At 55.5% G+C, this 19,620-nt stretch overlaps 1 protein-coding gene across 17 annotated transcripts in view; it reads right to left on the reverse strand.

Moving 5' to 3' along the window:
• SGSM2 (small G protein signaling modulator 2) overlaps positions 1 to 19,620 on the reverse strand; it is a 46,515-nt gene that overhangs the window by 5,340 nt on the left and 21,555 nt on the right. For 7 of the 17 annotated variants that reach the window (XM_057714311.1, XM_057714309.1, XM_057714315.1 and 4 more), the window contains 16 exons: positions 19,320 to 19,387; positions 19,021 to 19,208; positions 18,741 to 18,867; positions 17,066 to 17,200; positions 12,473 to 12,626; positions 11,634 to 11,698; positions 11,377 to 11,522; positions 10,751 to 10,879; positions 10,317 to 10,499; positions 8,295 to 8,675; positions 7,937 to 8,061; positions 7,425 to 7,507; positions 7,162 to 7,271; positions 6,657 to 6,753; positions 6,014 to 6,181; positions 4,220 to 5,805 (listed from right to left, as the gene is read on the reverse strand). In XM_057714311.1, coding sequence (XP_057570294.1) covers positions 5,717 to 5,805; positions 6,014 to 6,181; positions 6,657 to 6,753; positions 7,162 to 7,271; positions 7,425 to 7,507; positions 7,937 to 8,061; positions 8,295 to 8,675; positions 10,317 to 10,499; positions 10,751 to 10,879; positions 11,377 to 11,522; positions 11,634 to 11,698; positions 12,473 to 12,626; positions 17,066 to 17,200; positions 18,741 to 18,867; positions 19,021 to 19,208; positions 19,320 to 19,387 — 2,248 coding nt within the window. In that variant the 3' untranslated portion in view covers positions 4,220 to 5,716. Of the gene's footprint in view, positions 1 to 4,219; positions 5,806 to 6,013; positions 6,182 to 6,656; positions 6,754 to 7,161; positions 7,272 to 7,424; positions 7,508 to 7,936; positions 8,062 to 8,294; positions 8,676 to 10,316; positions 10,500 to 10,750; positions 10,880 to 11,376; positions 11,523 to 11,633; positions 11,699 to 12,472; positions 12,627 to 17,065; positions 17,201 to 18,740; positions 18,868 to 19,020; positions 19,209 to 19,319; positions 19,400 to 19,620 lie in introns of those variants that run through there. The other 10 variants (XR_009049909.1, XR_009049908.1, XR_009049907.1 and 7 more) reach the window with 5 other exon arrangements.

Consider the following 19,620-nt stretch of genomic DNA (forward strand, 5'->3'; position numbering starts at 1 on the left):
CTATCTTGTTTCATCTCTTAACAGCTCGGTGAAGTAAATAGACCAAGAACTAGCAGATAAGGAAACAGGTTCAAGGTGGCTGAGTGACTTGTTAAGGTCACATGACCAGTCGGGGACCCTTTGGAGTTGCAGTCTGGTCTCAGCTGGTGCAGAGCTGTCCCCAAGCACGTGCCACCCTGCCCTGGGGCTGTCATGGAGCCAGGGCTCCTGATCTCCAGAAAGTTCCAGTGGGAAAGCTGGAGGATCTGTTCACAGGAGGGCCTGGGGCTTCCCGAGAGGGGATGCACTTCTGGGGTTGCAGTTAGGACAGGTCATCTGTGGCGTCTATAAGGCTGTCCTTTCAGAGAAAGCAACAAGAAGAGGAAGTTGGGGGTCAGGGGTCAAAGAACCATGTAGTAAGCTGGGCCTTGAAGACCTTTGTCCCTATAACATCATTTTTTCTCCCCAGTTTAGGAGAAGACACCCATTTGGCACGCTGGTAGGTAGGGAGGTAAGGGAGAGTGTGGTTGGGGAACAGATAGTTGGGCCAAGCTATAGACCAGCCAGGCTGTCTCTCTAACTCCCAGACACCTGCCCCACTCCCAGCTGCAGCCCCTGGGAACTGACTCAGCTTCTCTTCCTGGTGGGTCTGAGGATGTGTTTGAGGGTGTCATCTTGGGGAAGGGACTGCTGGCCACCAATGCCTTGAGGTCCCCGTCTCTGAAGAAGACCCGACCTCAAGAAAGGCCAGGTTCAGTGCCCCTCTTCACTACCCTGCAGTCTGCCATCTCCTTTCATTTGTGAGATCCTGGCTCCCTCTGCTGGTAGCTCCAGGAAGTGTTTAGTCCCTTCCACTTTAGGGAAGGCCTAGGGTTAGGCTTAACATTTCCTCAGCGTCAGATGCTATGCCCAGCACTGGGGACAAAGATGAAAACTCTGTCCCTAGCAGTGATGACCCAGTATCATCTGAGGGCTATAGTACCCTACTCATGTTTCCCGCTGCTTCTATCCACACACACAGCCCTCAGCACACTCATCATTTTGGCTGTGGGATTCCCTCTGGCCCTAGAAGTTCAGCCAGGGATCTGGGAGTGCCAGCACTTCTGGGTGGAGCAGAGAAGGGGTGGGAGTGTGTGAAGGAACCAGCCACTTCCAGGCTAGTTATCGGGAGCCTTTGGTGAACTTTCAGGTGGTGTCACAGCAGAGAGGATTTTTTTTTCTTTTTTTAGTATACTTGATTTACAATGTTGTGTTAGTTTCTGGTGTACAGCAAAGATATTCAGAGAGATATATATACATATATATGTATACACATACTTTTTTTTTCATATTTGTTTCTACTATGGTTTATTACAGGATATTGAATATAGTTCCCTGGGCTACACAGTAGGACCTTGTTGGTTATTTTTATATATAGCAGTTTGTATCTGCTAATCCCAAACTCCTAACTTCTCCCTCCCTCACCCCTTTCCCCTTTGATAACCATAAGCTTTTTGTCTATATGAGTCTCTTTTGGTATTGTAAATAAGTTCATTTGTATCAAATTTTAGATTCCATGTGTAAGTGATATATGATATTTGTCTTTCTCTGATTTACTTCACTTAGTATGATAATCTCTAGGTCCATCCATGTTGCTGCAAGTGGCATTATTTCATTTTTTATGGCTGAATAGTATTCCATAGCATATATATACCACCTCTACTTTATCCATTCATCTGTCAGTGGACATTTAGGTTGCTTCCATGTCTTTGCTATTGTGACTAGTGCTGCTGTGAACACTGGGGTGCATGTATCTTTTCGAATTAGAGTTTTCTCTGGATATATGCCCAGGAGTGGGATTGCTGGATCATATGGCAACTATATTTTTAGTTTTTTTAGGAACCTCCATACTGTTTTCCATAGTGGCAGCACATTCCCACCAACAGTGTAGGAGGGTTCCCTTTTCTCCACACCTTCTCCAACATTTGTTATTTGTAGACTTTTTAACAATGGCCATTCTGACCGGTGTGAGGTGATACCTCATTTTTTATTTTGATTTGCATTTCTCTTATCATTAGCAGTGTTGTCTTCTTTGGAGAAATGTCTATTCTGTCCATATTTTGATTGGGTTGTTGTTGAGTTGTATGAACTGTTTGTATATTTTGGAGATTAAGCCCTTGTTGGTTGCATCATTTGCACATATTTTCTCCCAGTCTGTAGGTTATCTTTTGTTTATGGTTTCCTTTGCTGTATAAAAGCTTATAAGTTTGATTAAGTCCCATTTGTTTATTTTGCTTTTGTTTCTATTGCCTTGGGAGACTGACGCTAAGAAAACATTGGTATGATTTATATCAGAGGATGTTTTGCCTGTGTTCTCTTCTAGGAGTTTTATGGTGTCACATATTTATAAGTCTTCAAGCCATTTGGAGTTTATTTTTGTGTATGGTGTGAAGGAGTGTTCTAACTTCATTGATTTACGTGCGGCTGTCCTGCTTTCCCAATACCAGTTCCTGAAGAAACTGTCTTTTCTCCATTCTCTTGCCTCCTTTATTGAAGATTAATTGACTGTAGGTGTGTGGGTTTATTTCTGGGCTTTCTGTTCTGATACATTAATCTACATGTCTGTTTTTGTGCCAATACCACACTGTTTTGATTACCATAGCTTTGTAGTACTGTCTGAAATCTGGGAGGGTCATGCCTCCAGCTGTTCTTTATTCTCAGGATTGCTTTGGCAACTCTGGGTCAGTTATGGTTCCATATAAGTTTTAGGATTATTTGTCCTAGTTCTGTGAAAAATGTCCTGAGTAATTTGATGGGGAATTGCACTAAATCTGTAGATTGCTTCGGATAGTATGGCCATTTTAACATTAATTCTTACAATTCAGGAGCATGGGATACCTTTACATTTCTTTGAATCATCTTCACTTTCCTTTATCAGTGTTTTATAGTTCTCAGCATATAAGTCTTTCACCTCCTTGGTGAGGTTTATTTCTAAGTATTTTATTTTATTTTTTTTTGTGATTTTAAAAGGTTTTTTTTTGTTTGTTTGTTTACTTTCTGGTATTTCATTATTAGTGTAAATAAGCACAACAGATTTCTGTATGTTAATCTTGTGTTCTGCTACCTTGCAGAATTTATCAGTTCTAGTAGTTTTTGTGTGGAGTCTTTAGGGTTCTCTCTATATAGTTATCTGCATATAATGACAATTTTACCTCTTCCTTTCCAATTTGGATACTATTTAATTTCTTTTTCTTGTCTGATTTGCTCTGGCTAGGACTTCCAATACTGTGTCAAATGGAATAGGTGAGAGTGGGCATCCTTTTTCCAGATTTTAGCGGGAAGGTTTCAGCTTTTCACTGTTGAGTATTATGTTGGCTATGGATTTGTCATAGATAGCTTTTATTATGTTGAGATATGCTCCCTCTGTACCCACTTTGGTAAAAGTTTTTATCATGAATAGATGTTACAGCAGAGGGAATTCTGATTGCTCCAGGCCACAGCGTCAGCTAGGGGGTGGGGAGGGGTTCCCTCTAGGGGCTTATAAGGTCCTGGCCCCAGGGTTCCTGGTGTCAACTGGTTTCCTTGCCTGGGCAGCTCTGAGTGAGTTAACAGCAGGCCCTAATACCCAGAAAGCTAGTGTCCTCTACACCAGACAACATGCTGGTGAGTGCAGCCCTCTATCTGGAACTGTGGATGATGGGGCAGTGGCCCTCTGAGATGGGGAAGGCAGATGGGAACCTATTTTAGTTCAGCTCTTTCTGTGCCTCAGTGAGTTTGACCTCTCCTGCCACTACACCCTCCACACTCCCACCTGAAGCAGGCATCTCAAAGACGGTGCTCAGTGGGCAGAAGCCAAGCCCAGAGGGGTCGGGAAGTCTTGTAGATTCCCAGTCAAGTTCCAGCTCATCACTGTAGCCATTCAGGAGGGCAGGCAGGCTGGAAAGGGATGGGGCAGGGACTTACATGCCATCCAGGGGCTGGAGAGGCCATTGGTCAGTCTGAGATAGGACTTCTGGCTCTGGCACAAGGTCCCCCCAAGGGCTCTCTCTGGGCACTTAGAGTCTGGCTGTCACGACCTCGACCATTCCACAGTCCAGGTCCCTCTCTTCTGGAAACTCTGGCTCCCTTTTGTCATCACCCTTGCCTGGTGGGGCCGGCCCTTTTCACCATTCAGTCGTGGCACTTAAAGAGCTCCCCAGCACACACAATCACTGGCTGTCCAGTGCCAGCCCACAAGTAGCCACCAGAGCCTCAAGCATTGCCAAGTGCTGTGTTTATTGGTCTGTTACACTGAAGAGTATAGTTTCTGAACCAAAAAACATACACACTCTGCTCCTTACAAAACCACTGAGCCACTAAGGCAGGCACGCAGCGGCCACCGTGCTTGGTGGAGGCCAAGGACTCACAACAGGTGGGCAGTGGGGCGGGCTGGCCCCCAAGCAGGCGGTGCAGTGCCCGGAGCAGGGCTGGGCTGCAGAGACTGTGCTGGGTGCAGGGGGGCTGCTGGGCCCTTTCTCATGTTTCCCAAATGCAGGAAGTCTCCAGACCTTAGTGATGGTTGGGCAGGCCCAGCCCCTGTGGCAGAGGGGCCTCCCGGCCCCAGAACAAGGCTATCCTGCATGTATTGACGAGGACAGCAAGTGGGGATGACAGAGCAAGCAGTGTGACTAGGCCTGGGGTCAGGAGCTGGGCCCTTCCTAGCACCTCCACGAGAGAGGCTCCTCTAAGGGGGTTTCTGGGTCCCTAGCATCCTCAGCCTCCTGAGAAGCATGGGGAAGGAAGAGCTTCTCACTAAGGACAAGCTGAGGAGAGCCAAGCACCCTCCCCTCCACCTCAGGGACTCAGCAGATGCCTGAGATAGGCCATGGGCTGCCCCAAGCTCTGGAGCCTGTCCTTGAGAGGAGGCCGTGACAGGATTGCCTCCCTAAAGAATCACCCTGGGATTCCTTTGGAGAGCAAGTGCTCCCGCCACATTCCAGGTCATTCTGCTGACAAAAGCATCATGTATACAGTTTTCAGGGATGCATCTAATGTATAAAGCGACAGCAGGGTGGTGAGAGTGAGACTGTACAGATACGTACAGGCTGGGGTGGGGGTCTGTATGGGGTCACCTCAGATGGCCAAAGGCAGTGGCAGTGCTGCTGAGGTGGGCTGCTCCCACCTAGGGCCCATGTTGTCAGGCTGTCCCGCGGTCTCAGGGGAGGGCCTGGAATGTAGCCCAGGTCTCCTGCACCCAGGACACACACCCAAAGTGGCAGCTGTTGTGGCTGCCCCAGCTGGGGCTAGTGTGTGCACATGCACTGGGCATGCAGAGGGACGCTCTGAAGAGAGACAGCACTGAGTCCCCTTGACCCACCCAGGTATGGCCCAGGCAACCACAGCACTCCTAACTACAGGGCCCCAGGAGAGGCCACGGGGAGCTGTCCCGGCTGGGGCTGCCAGTGGCAGTGGGGCTATCCCCAGGTGTTTGAGAGGGGAGCAGAGTAAGTGTCCCCCGAGGCAGCCACTCCCTGAGGCTGACCCCTCCCTTCCCGGCCCTGACCTGAGGGCATCCTGGCCCCCGACTCGCCCTGAAGGGCCAGCATTGCCCAGAGTCGGATCCCAGGCTCACAAGCACTTTGTTAGGAACACAGTTGGGCAGGCGGGTCGGCTGGGGGCTGGGGCAGTCTTGGCTGTGCCGCCCCTGCACCTCCCTCTGTGGGGCCCGGGGGGCCTGGAGCCCAGGCTCTGGTGGGCTGCCGCCTCCTGGCCACAGCCCTCACTTGTTCTCTATGAGCATCTGCACCTTGTGGACGAGGTCCCGGGCGATCCGCAGGATCTCCTGGGCGTCGTGATGCTCAGCCCGCTCTGGGGGAAACACAGGTAACTGAGCCGCGGCAGCAGTCCGGGAGAAGCCCTGGGGCTGCCCGCCCTGCTCCGTTTCCACCTGGGCTCCTGCCAGTTGCTTACGGGACAGGGGCCAGTGTTCCTGAGAGCCCCCCCCAACCTTGCTGGGCCAGGAGTGGAGGCCCCCGCACCCCTGCTGGGCCAGCTGGCGTGGCCGAGAGGCTCCTACCGTTGAAGAACTTGATGATGTCAGTGAAGTCCATGTTGTTGTCACGGATGATCTCTCGGTAGGCCTCCAGCAGGGCCAGGGCGAGGAAGAGCACAAAGTGCTCGGAGGAGATGTGCCGGGCTGCCCAGATCACCTCCCACACAGCAAACACATCCTCATACGGCAGCTCTGGGGACAGCAAGGAGTCGAGGCTGGGCCTGGCTGCCCACGGGCCTCTGGACAGAGCCTCGTGCAGGGGCAAGAGTCCTGGGGTTCTTCCATCACAGGAGCCAGTCCGAGAGGGCGGTTCTGTGCCCCAGGCCAAGGCCCCACCCTTCTCCTTGGTAGTTCCTGTACAATGGCCTCCTGCAGAGGCCAGTTGCACTAGAGTAGCTCTACTTCTATAGGCCTTGATGCTTGGGAACATTTGGTTCGAAAACAGTTCTGAAAACCATTGCCTTCCCGTGATTTTCAACCCTCGCTGCCCTGTGGACTCACCTAATGGCTTTTTAAATCACCACACTTAGTAAATGTGGGGCTGGGTGGGGCCTAGGGCTCCTTAGGGGCTTCTGAAGGGCAGTGTGGGTTGAGAACCACTGATTCTGGAGAAAAGGGATCTCCTACTGCTCCTGATCCCAGGTGCACTCTCCAGCCCGCCCCTTACCTCTTTTAAAATCCAGCAGGAACCAGCGATAACAGAAATAGAAGTGGGTGTAGTCGCCGTTCTGATGCATCAGTTCAAACAGCTCTGAGTCCAGGATCTGTGCAGTGGGGAAAGGGAGCAGAAGCCCGCCTGAACTGCCTCTCCCCAGCGCCTGCCCCCAGGCCCCTCTGCGGTGCCTCCCTGGCTGCCTGGCGAGCAGCTGCTCCTGCCCCTCCCGTCTCCTGGGGTGGAGGCTGCAGCTGTGGCCCCACCTGTCTCTCTGGAATCTACTCTTTGGAATGATGCCATTTTCTGGGTGATTTCATTACCCGCTGCACTACTTGCCAGAAAGCGCGTGAGCGTGAGCGTTCACGCACTGACACGCCTCTTTGACTCGTGAGGTTGAAAACGATGGGTTTTTTTTCAAACGAAAGAAACGAAGCTTATACGTAGAAAACATTTTGGGAGCGCCCCTGGCCTCCCCGCGGATGAGGAACAAGCCCAGCGCCGCCCGTCCCTCGCTCACCTGGATGAGGGAGCGCATGTTGGCAAAGTGGGCGTCCATGGCACCCCCGTTGGGGAAGTTCTGGCTCATCCTTTTCATGAGGTGGCTGAAACAGCTGTAGGCCAGCTGGTCTGTGGGGAGGCGGGCGTGAGACCACAGGGCAGGGGGCCCCAAGGCCTCCCTCCGCAGGGGGACAGGGCTGGACATCCCCTCCCGTGCAGACCACGTCGTCCCCTTCCCCTTCTCCAGCGTGGGGCAGCCCAGGCCCAGCGCCCCCTCCTCACCGTTGTCGAGGACCACCAGGAGAGGCGCCAGCAGGTCGCACATGCCCTGCACGTAGCCCACGTCCAGGTGCTGCCACACGTAGCTGAAATGCCGGGGGGGCGTCCCTGTGGCTGTGTGGCACCACCCCCCCCCCAGGGACTTCGGGGGAGGCGGCCCCTAGAGCAGCCTGCCACCCAGAGGGCAGACTTCCCGAGACCGCGGAGCCCTGGCGCACGATGGTGAGCAACCCACAGCCACCGTCCTCAAGGCCTTCAGGGGCTCAGGGAGAGAGACTGGATGGGCCACCACCACCCCACATGCTGGGCGGGGATCGGCTAAGGCTTCCTGGAGGAGCAAGGCTGAAGCTGAGCTCTGGAAGACCTCAAGAATGACGAGGGGTGGGGTGGGGGGCACGGCAGAGAGAGCGAGCTGAGTGTGAGTCGGGGACAGGACAGGAGCAGGGCGCTGCCGGGCCCAGCCTTTCTCAGAGCAGGGTCTCTGCCTCCCCCTGAGCCCAGCCCCACAGTGGCACCTGCACATGATGTCTCTGAGCCGCTCGAGGTTGGGGGCTGTGAAGTACCAGTAGTTGCGGTCACATCGCTGCACATCCTTGTCTATGCGGTGCAAGTTTAAGGCCACGGTGTCCAGTAATTCTATCTGGAAGAGTGGAGGGCCCTCGGGGTGAGTCGGGGGCTGGAGGGGACGCCCGGATGAAGGAATGCAGCAAAGGCAAGGAACCGAGGGACTCCGAAAACTGTCCTCTGGGGTTGCTGAGAGACGGGCTCAGTGCCTCCCTCCAGGACGGTCAGGGCCACCCCCGCCTCCACCCCACCGGCCCATCCCCAGCCTCTGGGGCCGCTGAGAACCGTGCCTGGGGAACGACCACATACAGTGTAGGTGGCAGCGCACGCGGCTGCGAGCTCCTCCCCTGCCTCGAGCTCGCCGACCTGTGAGGCCTCCTCCCGGCTGGGGTCTTGGGGCCCGGAGACCTGGGCTGCAGGGCCTGGCCCGTCAGAGCCTTCCTCCCCACCGCCGTCCTCTTCCTCAAAACCCATGCTCTGGCCTTCATCTGTGCTCGACTGGATGCCCGAGGCCACGGAGTAATTGCGGGAGGAAGGCAGTCCTGAGTCTGGAGAGTCGAACTCCACCGACTGTTGCTCCACCGCAGCAGTGCCCGTGGGCCCAGTCCCCACCCCTTGCGCAGGCTCTGCGCTGGGATCTTCAGGGCCTGGGGGCTTTGGAGGCTCCAGGTCATCCACAGAGACAAACACCTGGTGGGGGCGAAGATGGCAGGGCTCGCACCTGCGCCCCAGCACCGGCCCTCAGCTCGGCATCTCCTTCCAGGGTCAGAACCGAGAGCGATGGAGAATTCTCCTCACACCCCCACTCCCACCCCTCGGCCTCCAGCGCTGCTTCCCCTGGGTTCCAAGCACGCCCCCGACCCAGCCGACCAGGCTTCGGGAAAACACGAAAACACCGCCTCCAGCCCCATCTGGTCTCACACCGTTGAGAAAGTGTGAAGCACTTCCTCCGGCTGCTGCAGGGAAGAAGGGGAACTGGGGGCCTGGACACTCGATGGCCAGTGTCAGTAAGTGTCCGTCTACAAACACAGAGGTCATGAGGCTGCCTCAGGTCGGGACAGCTTCCATAGTGTCTTGGTGTGGCCTCTGGGGCAGCCTCAGGATGCAGCAGACTGGAGGTGTTAGGAAAAATAAGTTCTTCCTTATTTTTAGCACTGAATGTTCAGCAGAACAAGGCAGGAAGCCTAACAAGTACGTAATCAGTTGTGTTAGTTGTGGACAAGCTGAGGAGAGTTAAGAAGTGAAAAGAAACATCTTCTACAGATTGGAAACAGTCCACACTCCCACAGACAAGTCACAGGGAAAAGAAGAGACATACAGACAGTTTTGTTTTGTTTTTCTATTTGGACGATGTAGGGAAGGGAATGCTCAAAAGGAGTTTTCACTTTGGGCCAGAAGCATGAAGTGCTGTTGGGTTAGTGTCAGGGAAGGCCATGATTCTGAGGCAATCCAGAGCCTCAGAACAGGGCCAGCAAGAGGGCTACTTGTGTCCACAAGCTAAGCAGCTGGGGCACTGGTACAGACTCAGGATTTTGCAAAACCCAAAGCAGAAAGAGAATATGTTCACAAATGGGGGGTTGAGAACAAAGCCCATGAAAAGGAGAGTGTGCCTTGGTAGTTAGATTCCTTTAAGTCTTGCTCCAACTTGAGTTTTCTGTTAGTATTTGTAAGGAGTTAAGTAACAAGAATATACATTATCTAAAGAGGCAATTTTAAAGAATAAACACAAGTTAATAAAAGAATGTCCTTAAAACTGAAACTTATCAGTTCTGGTTGGGCCCAGCAGCCACAGTTTGGGACTTGATGTTCACCTAAAGGCCAGAGGTGATGCCAGAAGAACCACACAGGCTGTGAACTGGCTTTGCATAGTCAACTCTATAAGGTGGGACTGCTGTAATTCTCCCTTGGTCTCTGGCCAGCAGCTCTCAGGGAAGCCTCTACAATCAGTGGAGAGTAGAGCTGAGAGGGGGCACTGAGGCCTAGAAATGGGAAGAGAAGTCACTCATCTTATCACTAGTGCAACTGGAACCCAGAGAGGTCTCTTCCTAGCCTTGAGGTCTCTCTACAACGAGGGAGGGCCTCCCTAATTCCCCATAAATCTATCCTCCTCTGCTTGTCCATTAGAACAGAACACAGTGTGCCATGTCATTTCATTCCTGCAACACCCAGAGAAGCGGGCAGCATGGGACCGTCAGCCCATTTTCCAGTGGAAGGAAATGAGACACAGACATATTAAGCCATTCTCCAGGGCTCCACTGCCAAGGAGCACTAGAGGTCAGGCCTACAGCGCTGGTGGCCCCGCCCCCGGCCCCCAGGTCCCGGCGGGCTCACGTCATTGCTGATGGTGGAGTCTCGGTGGACGAGGTGCTGCACGTGGCTGTCGATGCTGCTGCCCGAGGAGAACTTGGTGAGTGTGGTTGGGTGAGCCTCCCGCTCCCGCTGCCTCACCACCACCTCGCAGGCCTTCCACTCCGCCAACACCCGCTGGTACCTCGCTGCCACCGCTGTGTCCACCTGTGCTCAGACCACAGCGTGACCATGGGGGGAGGGGTGCACCAGGCCCTCCTCTGCAGCTGTCCTCCTGGGACAGCTGGAGACCAGGGTCAGGCCTAGGGGTGGGGACAGTGGGGCCGCTCTGCTGACGTCTTTCCCTGCCCTGTTTGTTTCTGGTTGGGAGGAGACTGCGGTTTCTGAGGCCCCCTCCCTGGGTCCCCGTGGCCTGGCTCCCCATCTCCCTACTCTCATGGGGAACAGGCTCCCCTCACCTGCTCCATCTCCTTCTTGCTCATGCCAAATTTGTAGTGACCAAGCAGGAAGGGCCAGACGTCCCTGCGGATCTCGTGCTCCACGCCGCCGCAGTAAACCTGCCGCAGCAGCTCCAGCGCCTTGTAGTTCTGAGGGACCCAGGGAGGAAAGACTGTGCAGCCCCTGTGGTCTCTGCAGCCCATCTGGGCGACCCCATGCCCTGGAGAGCTGGGGCTGGGGACAGTGACTCATTTGGTCATTCTGCTGGAGCCCAGGCAAACCCGGCTTTGGGAGTGTCACATCCTCCCTGCCCCCAGACCACAGCTGGATGAAGAGCTACTTCAACCCTGCTTTCTTCCAGGGCAGAAAAGGAGCCCAGAGAGGTGCAGAGATTTCCCTGAGGTTGTGAAGTAATGCACAGGCAGAATGGACTCCCCGTCCAGTCCCCTTCCTGTGGAAATCCACAGGCCGAGCTGTGAGACTCTACCATGACCCAGGCACTCCAAGGCCATCAGTCTGTCACCTCTGACCCTGGACCATGTTTTACCTGAACACCCATGTGGTCTGTGAAAGCCACTCACAGAGCAGACGGGTCTGCTCTCACTGCTGCCCCCTAGCCCCTCGAGCCAGCTTTGGGCCCTAGCACCTTTTCGTCCTTTTGATACTTGCTCCACACGTCCTTGGTGAGGCCCGCGGAGGCCCCCGGGGGCCGGGCAGGTGGGATGATGTGGTGGTGCACCAGCGCTGACAGATGGGTCCGCACAGTGGACAGGTGGCGGCAGTATGCCAGCCCTGCGGGGGTGGGCCGGGAGGGAGGGGGGAGCCAGGAGGCGGTGACCCGGTGTCCTGGTGCCACCCCCTGCCCTTGCCCCACCCCCGTGGCCCCACCTCACCCCCACTCACAGCCATAGAAGGCCCGGGACACGATCTGCCTCTTCATGCTCTCACACAGCAGCCTGAGGGGCAACCTGTGGGATGGACCTGACTCAGGGCTGCTCCTCTGGCGGGAGGAGTGAGAGGAAGGACCACCTGGCTCGGGGGCAGGTGAGGTGCTCGGGGGATGCAGGGCGCAAGATCTACAGCCCAGCAGCACGGCACGGGCTCCCTGGCTGTGCCAGCTACCCTGGGCAGAGCTGCTAGGGGCCCAGCCTGGCTGCCAACCACCCAGGGGATCTTGGGCAACTAACTTCACGTTAATGAATCCTGGTTGCCTCATGTGAAAATGGAGAGAACCATCTGAGGGTCAACAGGCGTAACAGATGAAAAAATGAAATTACAAGTGGAAAAGCAGCCAGCGGAAGCATCAAGTGTAGGCACGTGACCCCACACAAATGCCATTCACACACCATTCCTGGCATGTGGCAGACGCCCAGATACCTGCTGAGGCAGGTATCAGACGGCAGCCTGATGGCAAGATGCAGGTCCACCCTGGGAAGGGGAGCTTCAGGTACTAAGCCCTTGCTCTCTGCCAGGCACAGCTCTGGGCACTCAAGTGGGTTACATACCTCCTTCCGTCCTCACAAGTACCTTAGGGAGCAGGGTACTTATCCCCATCTTACAGATGAGGAAACTGAGCCTCAGAAACAGAGGCTCACAGAGACTCAGCAACTTGCCAAAGTCAGGTGGCGAGCAGAAGTGAAATTCGAACCCAGGTGTATCCAACTAGCGACCACCCTTCAGGCAAGTGGCACAGCCCCAAAGGACAGACTGACACACGTAGAGGGACAGACACGCCCACTCACCGGTTGGGGACACAGCTGCAGTGGCTGGGGGGTGCGTATGGGGAGCTGCTGGTGGAACAGGAGAGGCAGGAGGAGCCCTGGCTGCACAGGGGCTCCAGGTGCCAGGCTGGCAGGCTGGGCCCAAAGCCCTGCATCTCGATCATGTCGCCAGCATCTGAGGGCAGGAAGGGGGCCGTGGTCAGGGCCCGGCCAGTCTCCTCCCCCAAGCATCCTGTAACATGCCCACCTCTGTGCCCAGAGCTGCAGCATGAAGTCACCCTTTGGTGGAAAACCACAGGGGTGGTGCCTGCCTGGCCCAGGGGCCAGAGCCCAGAGATAGAAGTGGTAGAGAGAGAGGGTGCCTGACACTTCCCAGCCTCTGCCTCGTCTTTCTGAACGTGATAAGACACTTTCACTGAGTCATGGATGATTGTGTCTGTTTTCTCCAATGGAATAGACACTTGTTTTTCTAGAGGGAGGAGAAAGAAAAGGAAGGAACATGAAAAGCCTGAGCTCTCTGAAATGCTGCCAGCTGGCTTGGCCTTCCAGGATTCAGCCTGGCCTCTTGGGCAAACTCTGGGATGCACAGGAAGGTGCCTGGAACACTGCAAACTTTGAACCTTCCCACGCCAGGAGTCTTCACTGATCAAAGCCCCTGAAGGACCCCTGAGCCACCCACCAGTCCTGGTCCACAGACCTCATCCCTCTGAGGGTTCTAGACATGGTGGCCAGTGGCTAAAGAGGAGCAGTGCCCCCTGCCCAGGCCAAGTGCCCCTCCTGCCAGCTTGCAGCAGTGGGTGAGTTCTCCGTGCAGTGCCAGACTGCACTCAGCACGGTGGCCTCCTGCAAACACACAGGTGAACCGGCAGGTAGGGCAAAGTTCCCAGGGCTGCCAGGGCTGCCGCTGTGGGGATGAGGGTGGCCGCTGGGCACACAGTTCCACCATCCACAAGAATGTGCCCGGTGCAGCCTCAGAAGACAGCTCCTTGGACACTTTTACACCACAGCAGACCAAGGCTCCTCAGCCGGCCCAGCTAGTCTGAGAATCAGAACTCAAGACCCTTGAGAGCTTCAAGGGCCCACGTGGGGCAGGCACTGCTCATGGGGAACTCTGGCAGGTCCAGTGAGCCACAAAGATGAAGCAAAGTGAGGGCAGAAAGTGAAAGGACCAGGAGACGATGCCAGGAGGGAGGGAGAGAACAGAGAAGAGTGAAGAAGACAAGGAAAGGGAGAGAGCGAGCTGTGTGTGTGATAGAGACTTCTTTCAAGCAGCAGTTCTTTTCTGTGAGTCATGGCCTGGGCCCTGGCCTGCTATGAGTCAGGAGCAGACCTAGGCCTGGTTCTTGCGGGAGCCAGACTCCAGCTCTGGGTGTGTCTTGGTGGGGAAGGCTGAGCTGACCCCCTCCAGTCCCCTCAAGGGCTGCCCTGTCTTGGCCCCGGGGCTCTCTTCTCAGACCCACGGCTGAGGTTTTTATAGATATCTGGCCCTTCAGCTCCACCAGGAGGCAAATTAAGGGAACACACTTGGTGTGGAGGGGCTGCGGCTCTGGGAGTGAGGGGTTGCAAGCCATGCCTGAGACTCTGGGAAGAAGGAGGGGACAAATGCAGGTGGGATGGGGCAGGAGCCCAGCTCGGGCCCCTGCAGCAGGCAGGAGAGAGGCCAGTGGTGGGAGGAGCTGGGGGGGGGGGGGGGCGGGGTGGCAGGAGCAGCCCCAGCCAGGTAGGCAGCAAGCAGCAGGCGGGCAGGCAGGGGGGATGCCAGAGGCAGGGGGTGGGCAAACAGGGCAACAAGCTCATGCCCAGAAAGCAGGGCCCAACCAAGGCAAGTCTCCTGGGTCAATGCTCTTCACCTTAATTCTCCAGGAAGGAGCTGAACCAGCCAGCATTGAACACTGCGTCTCTGAATTAACCCAGTGCAGACAGCTGGAGCTCTGGAGTGACTGGGTGAGGGGCAGCGGCTGGGCGGGGGTCTGCTGGGCCAGCTCGGACTCCATGGCGCTCTCCTCTGAGCATGAGGAGAGTCTGAAGCAGGACAGTTAGGTGGTTGAACCCCACAGCCCCTAAGACTCCGAGTGAAAGGTGCCTGGCCTGGAGCAGAATTAGAGTGAACAGCATCTCTGCTCTGCGGGGAGGCAGCGGAAAGGGGAGGGGGGAGGAGAGTCTGGACACCCGCCACTTGATTCACATGCACAAGTCAAGCATGTTGCAGGCCTGGAAAGCAACAGCTAGCAGAACGGACTCAACAGTGTTGTCATTATGGACTGAAGTAGAAGCGGGGGCTCCCCCCTCACCACCCCCCAGCTACCTGCTGATTCTGCTTTCACACCTCCTCCCCTTTCTCAAGTGTTGGGGTCCCAGGGGCTGCACACTGGGTTGGTCTGACCCCTGAGTTCCGCAAGAGGATGCCCAGACAAGCCCCAAGGCCTCTGGACCCTGTAAGTTTCTCTGACCCTGGAGGCCTCCGCTCTAAGAGCAGCCAGGGATGGCTTTCTATCTCTAAGTCCACCAAATAGGGGCTCTGCCGGGACCCCTCTCCAGTCTCCAGCCTGACTATAATTTGTGGGGTGAGAAGGGGCTCCCTGGCTCTCCTGACTTAGCCTCCCTACACTGTTCAAAGTCAGCTAACCTGGAAATAAGCATCAGCCCCAAGCCCAGGTTTGCAAGGAACCAGGTGGCAGGCTGAGTGCAGGCAATAAACATGACAAGTGAGCCACCCCCGAGCTCCTACTGGCTGGCCTGCAGGTCCCACTGGAAGGGCTGGGAGAGACGGCAGGCACAGGACAGCAACGTGATGGGTAAGGGGGCAGCTGGCAGTTGTGCTGAGGGTGTGCTAGGCCATGGACTTGGTTGCCCATTACAGGCTTGGTGGCTGAGCTAAGGAACTGGACTCTTGGTAGAATTTGGTGGAAGCATAAGGAGAGTGTCACATATTCCTAGACGCCCTCTGCAGAGGCAGGGAAAGGGGAGAAGGAATTAATCTGTGGCCAGGGGTTGCAAGGGAGAGAGAAGTTAGGACCTTGAGATTAACATTTATATATTACTATATATAAAATAGATAAACAACAAAGACCTACTATACAGCACAGGGAACTATACTGAATATCTTGTAATAACCTATAATGGAAAAGAATCTGAAAAAGAATCTATATGTATAAAAAACTAAATCACTTTACTGTGCACCTGAAACTAACACAGCATTGTAAATTAATTATACTTCAATTTAAAAAATGGTTTAAAAAATAATAAATAAGTAAAAAGAATGGTAGGGAGTTATTCAAGTGGATAAGAGAGGCATAAACAAATTGGAAGATATTATTGTAATAATCTGCCTCACAAACTCAATGTTTCAGTATTTAAGAGAAGCTGAAATTAGAGATAGATGTGTGTGTGTGTGTGTGTGTGTGTGTGTGTGTGTGTGTGTGTGTATTTAATAGAACTCTACTGACCTCCAAGCACTGGCTATAATGTCTGCAGTTGGATGTGTCTATGGTTGGCGGTCGTGGCCCCGCACCAGGGTGCTTTAATAGGGCAGTTGGATCAAAGGGTTCCATGTTTGCATTAAGGTTGGGTGGAATGGAGATGGGTTGAGACTTCATTCTGGACAATGATGCCTTAAGTTTCTTCTCCTACTTGTTGTATAAACCCTATCCTTATCTCCTGAAAGGCTGAGGATTATATATTTAATTGGTCATTCTTAGAGTATAGAAAAGAGATAGAGGTGAAGCTTTTCCCACTAGCTCCTATATGGACAACAAATATTTTTAATGAAAAAAAAGAAAGAAATTAATCTGTGGCATGGGAATGGTGGGGATGGGGAGAGAGGTGGCCTCAGCCCTTCACAACCAGTCTTCCCAAGCACCTGGGCCTAGCCCTCACTGGTCCCTTGGCCAGTCCCTCTCCACCAGTCTAGCTCTGTGCTAAGATGAGTGGTGGACAGAGGAGCTGTGGGCACCGTTCTGTCATTTCCAGTGAGGGGGCCTTTGTAACCCTGGACTCAGCTCCACGCGGGTGGAAACACACCTGTCTTATATCCCTGGTACTGATATTTCTAGATTTCATGCTAAAGTACCAGCTGGGTAAACTGAGCCCTGGGTCTCTTTCTATGGTGGCCCCAACCCCTCACCTGACCACAAGTGACTCCTGTCCCCACGAGCTGTCCAGCCCCTACCCCTGCTGAGGAGGGGCCTGGTACTTCTGTCCTGTTTCCGTGAAGTCAGGAGTCAGAGGCACAGGGCCTGTCTTCCCAGCCAGCAGGAGAGAAAGAAAGAGACACTGTCTTGGGCTTGCCAGCATGCCCCCCTGGTGTGGCAACAGGGCTCAGAGAGCCATTCACTCCCAGGAGGGAACCAGGTAATCAGACCTTCCCATCAGTGAGTCTCTTCCCTCTCAGGCGCGAAGCCCTCTCCCCACAGATTCACGAGGAGCCCGCAGCCAGCTGTGTTCTGTACTGTCCCCTCTTGCTAGCGCCTCCTTCCACCCTCCCTGACCTGCCTCCTGGGTGCAAGTCCCATAATGCCAACACTGCCATTTGAGCCCCTGCGGTGGGTGGCAGGTGGGCCCAGGGGGGTGGGGCGGGAGGATGGGGTGGGTCAGGACAGGGGGAGGGATAAAAACCTTTCATCGGATTGGGAGCTGTGAGGTTCCGCGAGCAGATCATTGAGAGCATCGCGTGTAGTTTATCCTCCTCTTCCTCATCATCGTCCACCGAGGCCGCGCGGCTGGCCGCTAGGTGGTGGTAGTTAATAGTGACTGCTCGAAAAGAACAGCAGAGACGCAGAGGCGTGAGGACCCTGGTCCCGGGGCAGGAGGGTCCGGACTCCCTTCTTAGGGAGAGCGGAATGGAGTCTGCATCACCTGGAGCCTGCAGGGCATGGAAGAGGGGAGGGGGGGACCTAAGCGTCTTGATGAGTTACTGGGGAAAGTATGGAAGAAAGTGAGGGCACGGCGGCAGCTACAGAGCTCCACTCTCGGAGGATGCCCTCTCTAGGAAGAGCAGAAGAGAGAGAACTGATGCGGGGCCAGGGTAGTGAAAGACGGGGACTCCCCAGCCCTGGCCGAGGCTCCGCATGACTGTTAGCAGGTGGACCCCCATCATTCTTCGGCTCGTGTCATGGTCAGGTTGAACTGCATCAGAAGGTTACCCCAAGTCCCCCTTTGGACTATACACCCAACCTTCTAAGGGCTTTCCAGAGCTGCTCTTCAGGAGCCTGAGTCAGCCCTACTGCGCTTCAGCTCCCTGAAGTGACCAAGTGACGGGAACTGGGAAATGCCAAGGCTTGAAGAGGGCAAGTGGAAGCTGCAAAATCTGAGCCGAGCAAGAGCCTAAGTGCCAGGCCTGCAAACACGTTCTGGCCAAAGCTGAGGCTCCTTCTCCTCATCAGGCACACCTGGGATGGGAGGGGGGCCAAGTCTCCTGCCCGCCAAGCCTGTGAGCAGGAAACTCGCGCTGTGGCTGTGTGTTTGCAGTCCGGGCAATCTGTCCACTAATACAGAGACAACTTGTCGACAACGTATTGGCACGAGTTAGCACATTTTGGGAGCAGGTGGTCTGGCTGGCAACAAGTGCTCTGGGCTGGCAAATTCCCTGACCTTATCCCCGAGATCAGCCCTTCTGGCCCGGAGAAACCCATGGGCGGCAGCAGCGCTCTGACCAGAAAGGGAGCTCCTGTGCTGGTAGATGCCTATGGACAAGCCCCCTGGGGCCTAGACGGGTTGTGTCCAGGTGGGGGAGGACCCACTAGGGCCAAGCCACCTTCCAACTCCTGGCCCCCAGATTCCCCCTGCAGCCCCAAATCTCACCCAGATGCCCTGCTACTCCTGCTAATGCTCCCCTCATCAGGAGCTGGTTGGGGAGGGTTCTGGCTCTAGCAGAGTCAGTGAACACTATGCACCGTCTATAAAGAAGCGCTGATCCCGCACCCAGGCGCCCTGTGAAGGTCAGGCGGCAGCCTGAGGAGAAACCGAGGGCTCTCCACCTTCTGTTTGTGGTCTTGCCATATTTCTTCCCTGGGGCAGGGCATGAAAGGGTGACCAAGAAAATATTGTACAGTGACGCCCGGATCGGCTGAGGTCACGAGGTCGGGGGAAGACAGCTAGGTAGACAAGAGGCCACTTCTCAGAGGGATGATTTGTCGGGGGAAGGTCCGTTGAGAGGCTGAGGAATGACCCGCCTGGGTTAACCCGGCCTGGGCCGTGGGCCCTGCCTGCCACCCCCCAGGCAACAGTGCACTTCCACTTCCCTGTGCCCCTCTCTCTCTCTTCCTCCACGAACGAGCTTCGGGACACTCACTGTGCTCGTGCCTGTGGCCGGGGTAAATGATCCGGAACACGTAGTCGGTGGTCCGCCCCGCGCCCACGTCCTCCACGTCCGCGGACCGCATGCTGCTGCGCTTCCGTAGCCTGGGGAACACCTTCCCCTGGGGGGAGGGCCGGGTGGTCAGCCTCCCCAGGGTGGGGTCCCATCCAGGGTCCCCCGGCCGGGCTGCGCCTAAGAACTCCACGTGGGGAAAGGATGGGAGGCTGGGAGGCGGGTGGAGGACCCACCCAGAGCCTGCCGCGCCCTGAGGTACCTTCCCCTGCTGGGTCCAGAGCGGGGGCTCCAGCTGTCCTCGAGGCAGGAGGCCACTCTCCAGGCAGGACAGGAAGGACAGCAGGTGGCCGCCCTGAGGGAAGTGCAGCGGTGGCCTCTGGACGCCGTCCTGGCTCACCAGCACCAGCGTGCCGCCGCTCTCTGCGGGGTGGGCGTGGCCCGGTGAGGCTGGGGAGGAGGATGGGGGGACGGCGGGGACGGCGGGAGCGCGACCGGAAGTCTGTGCGCGGCGCAGCCACTCTCCCCCACCCCTGTGCCCGGGGGACAGGCGAGGCTCACTTTGCTGGTGACAGTGGATGCAGACAATCTGACTGAAGGGCACGACCAGGGCGTAGTCCCAGTAAACGCTGGAAAGGAACCTGTTTGGTGTCACTGTGTCCCAAGACCTGCCATCCCGCCTTCCCCACCTCCCGGCCCCGACACTCGTGAGACTACCCTGAAGATAGGATGACGAGAGCCGAGAAGTGACCTCGGCCAGCCGTGTCCCTCTGGGCCCCACACTGTCCTCATGGCACAGAGCCTGGCAGTCTCAGCTGCCCAGAGCTTGGCTCAGGCAAACCTCTCCATGGCCAGTCCTAGC

The sequence above is a fragment of the Hippopotamus amphibius genome, chromosome 17, assembly GCF_030028045.1.
Source record: "Hippopotamus amphibius kiboko isolate mHipAmp2 chromosome 17, mHipAmp2.hap2, whole genome shotgun sequence".
Classification (NCBI taxonomy): Eukaryota; Metazoa; Chordata; class Mammalia; order Artiodactyla; family Hippopotamidae; genus Hippopotamus; species Hippopotamus amphibius.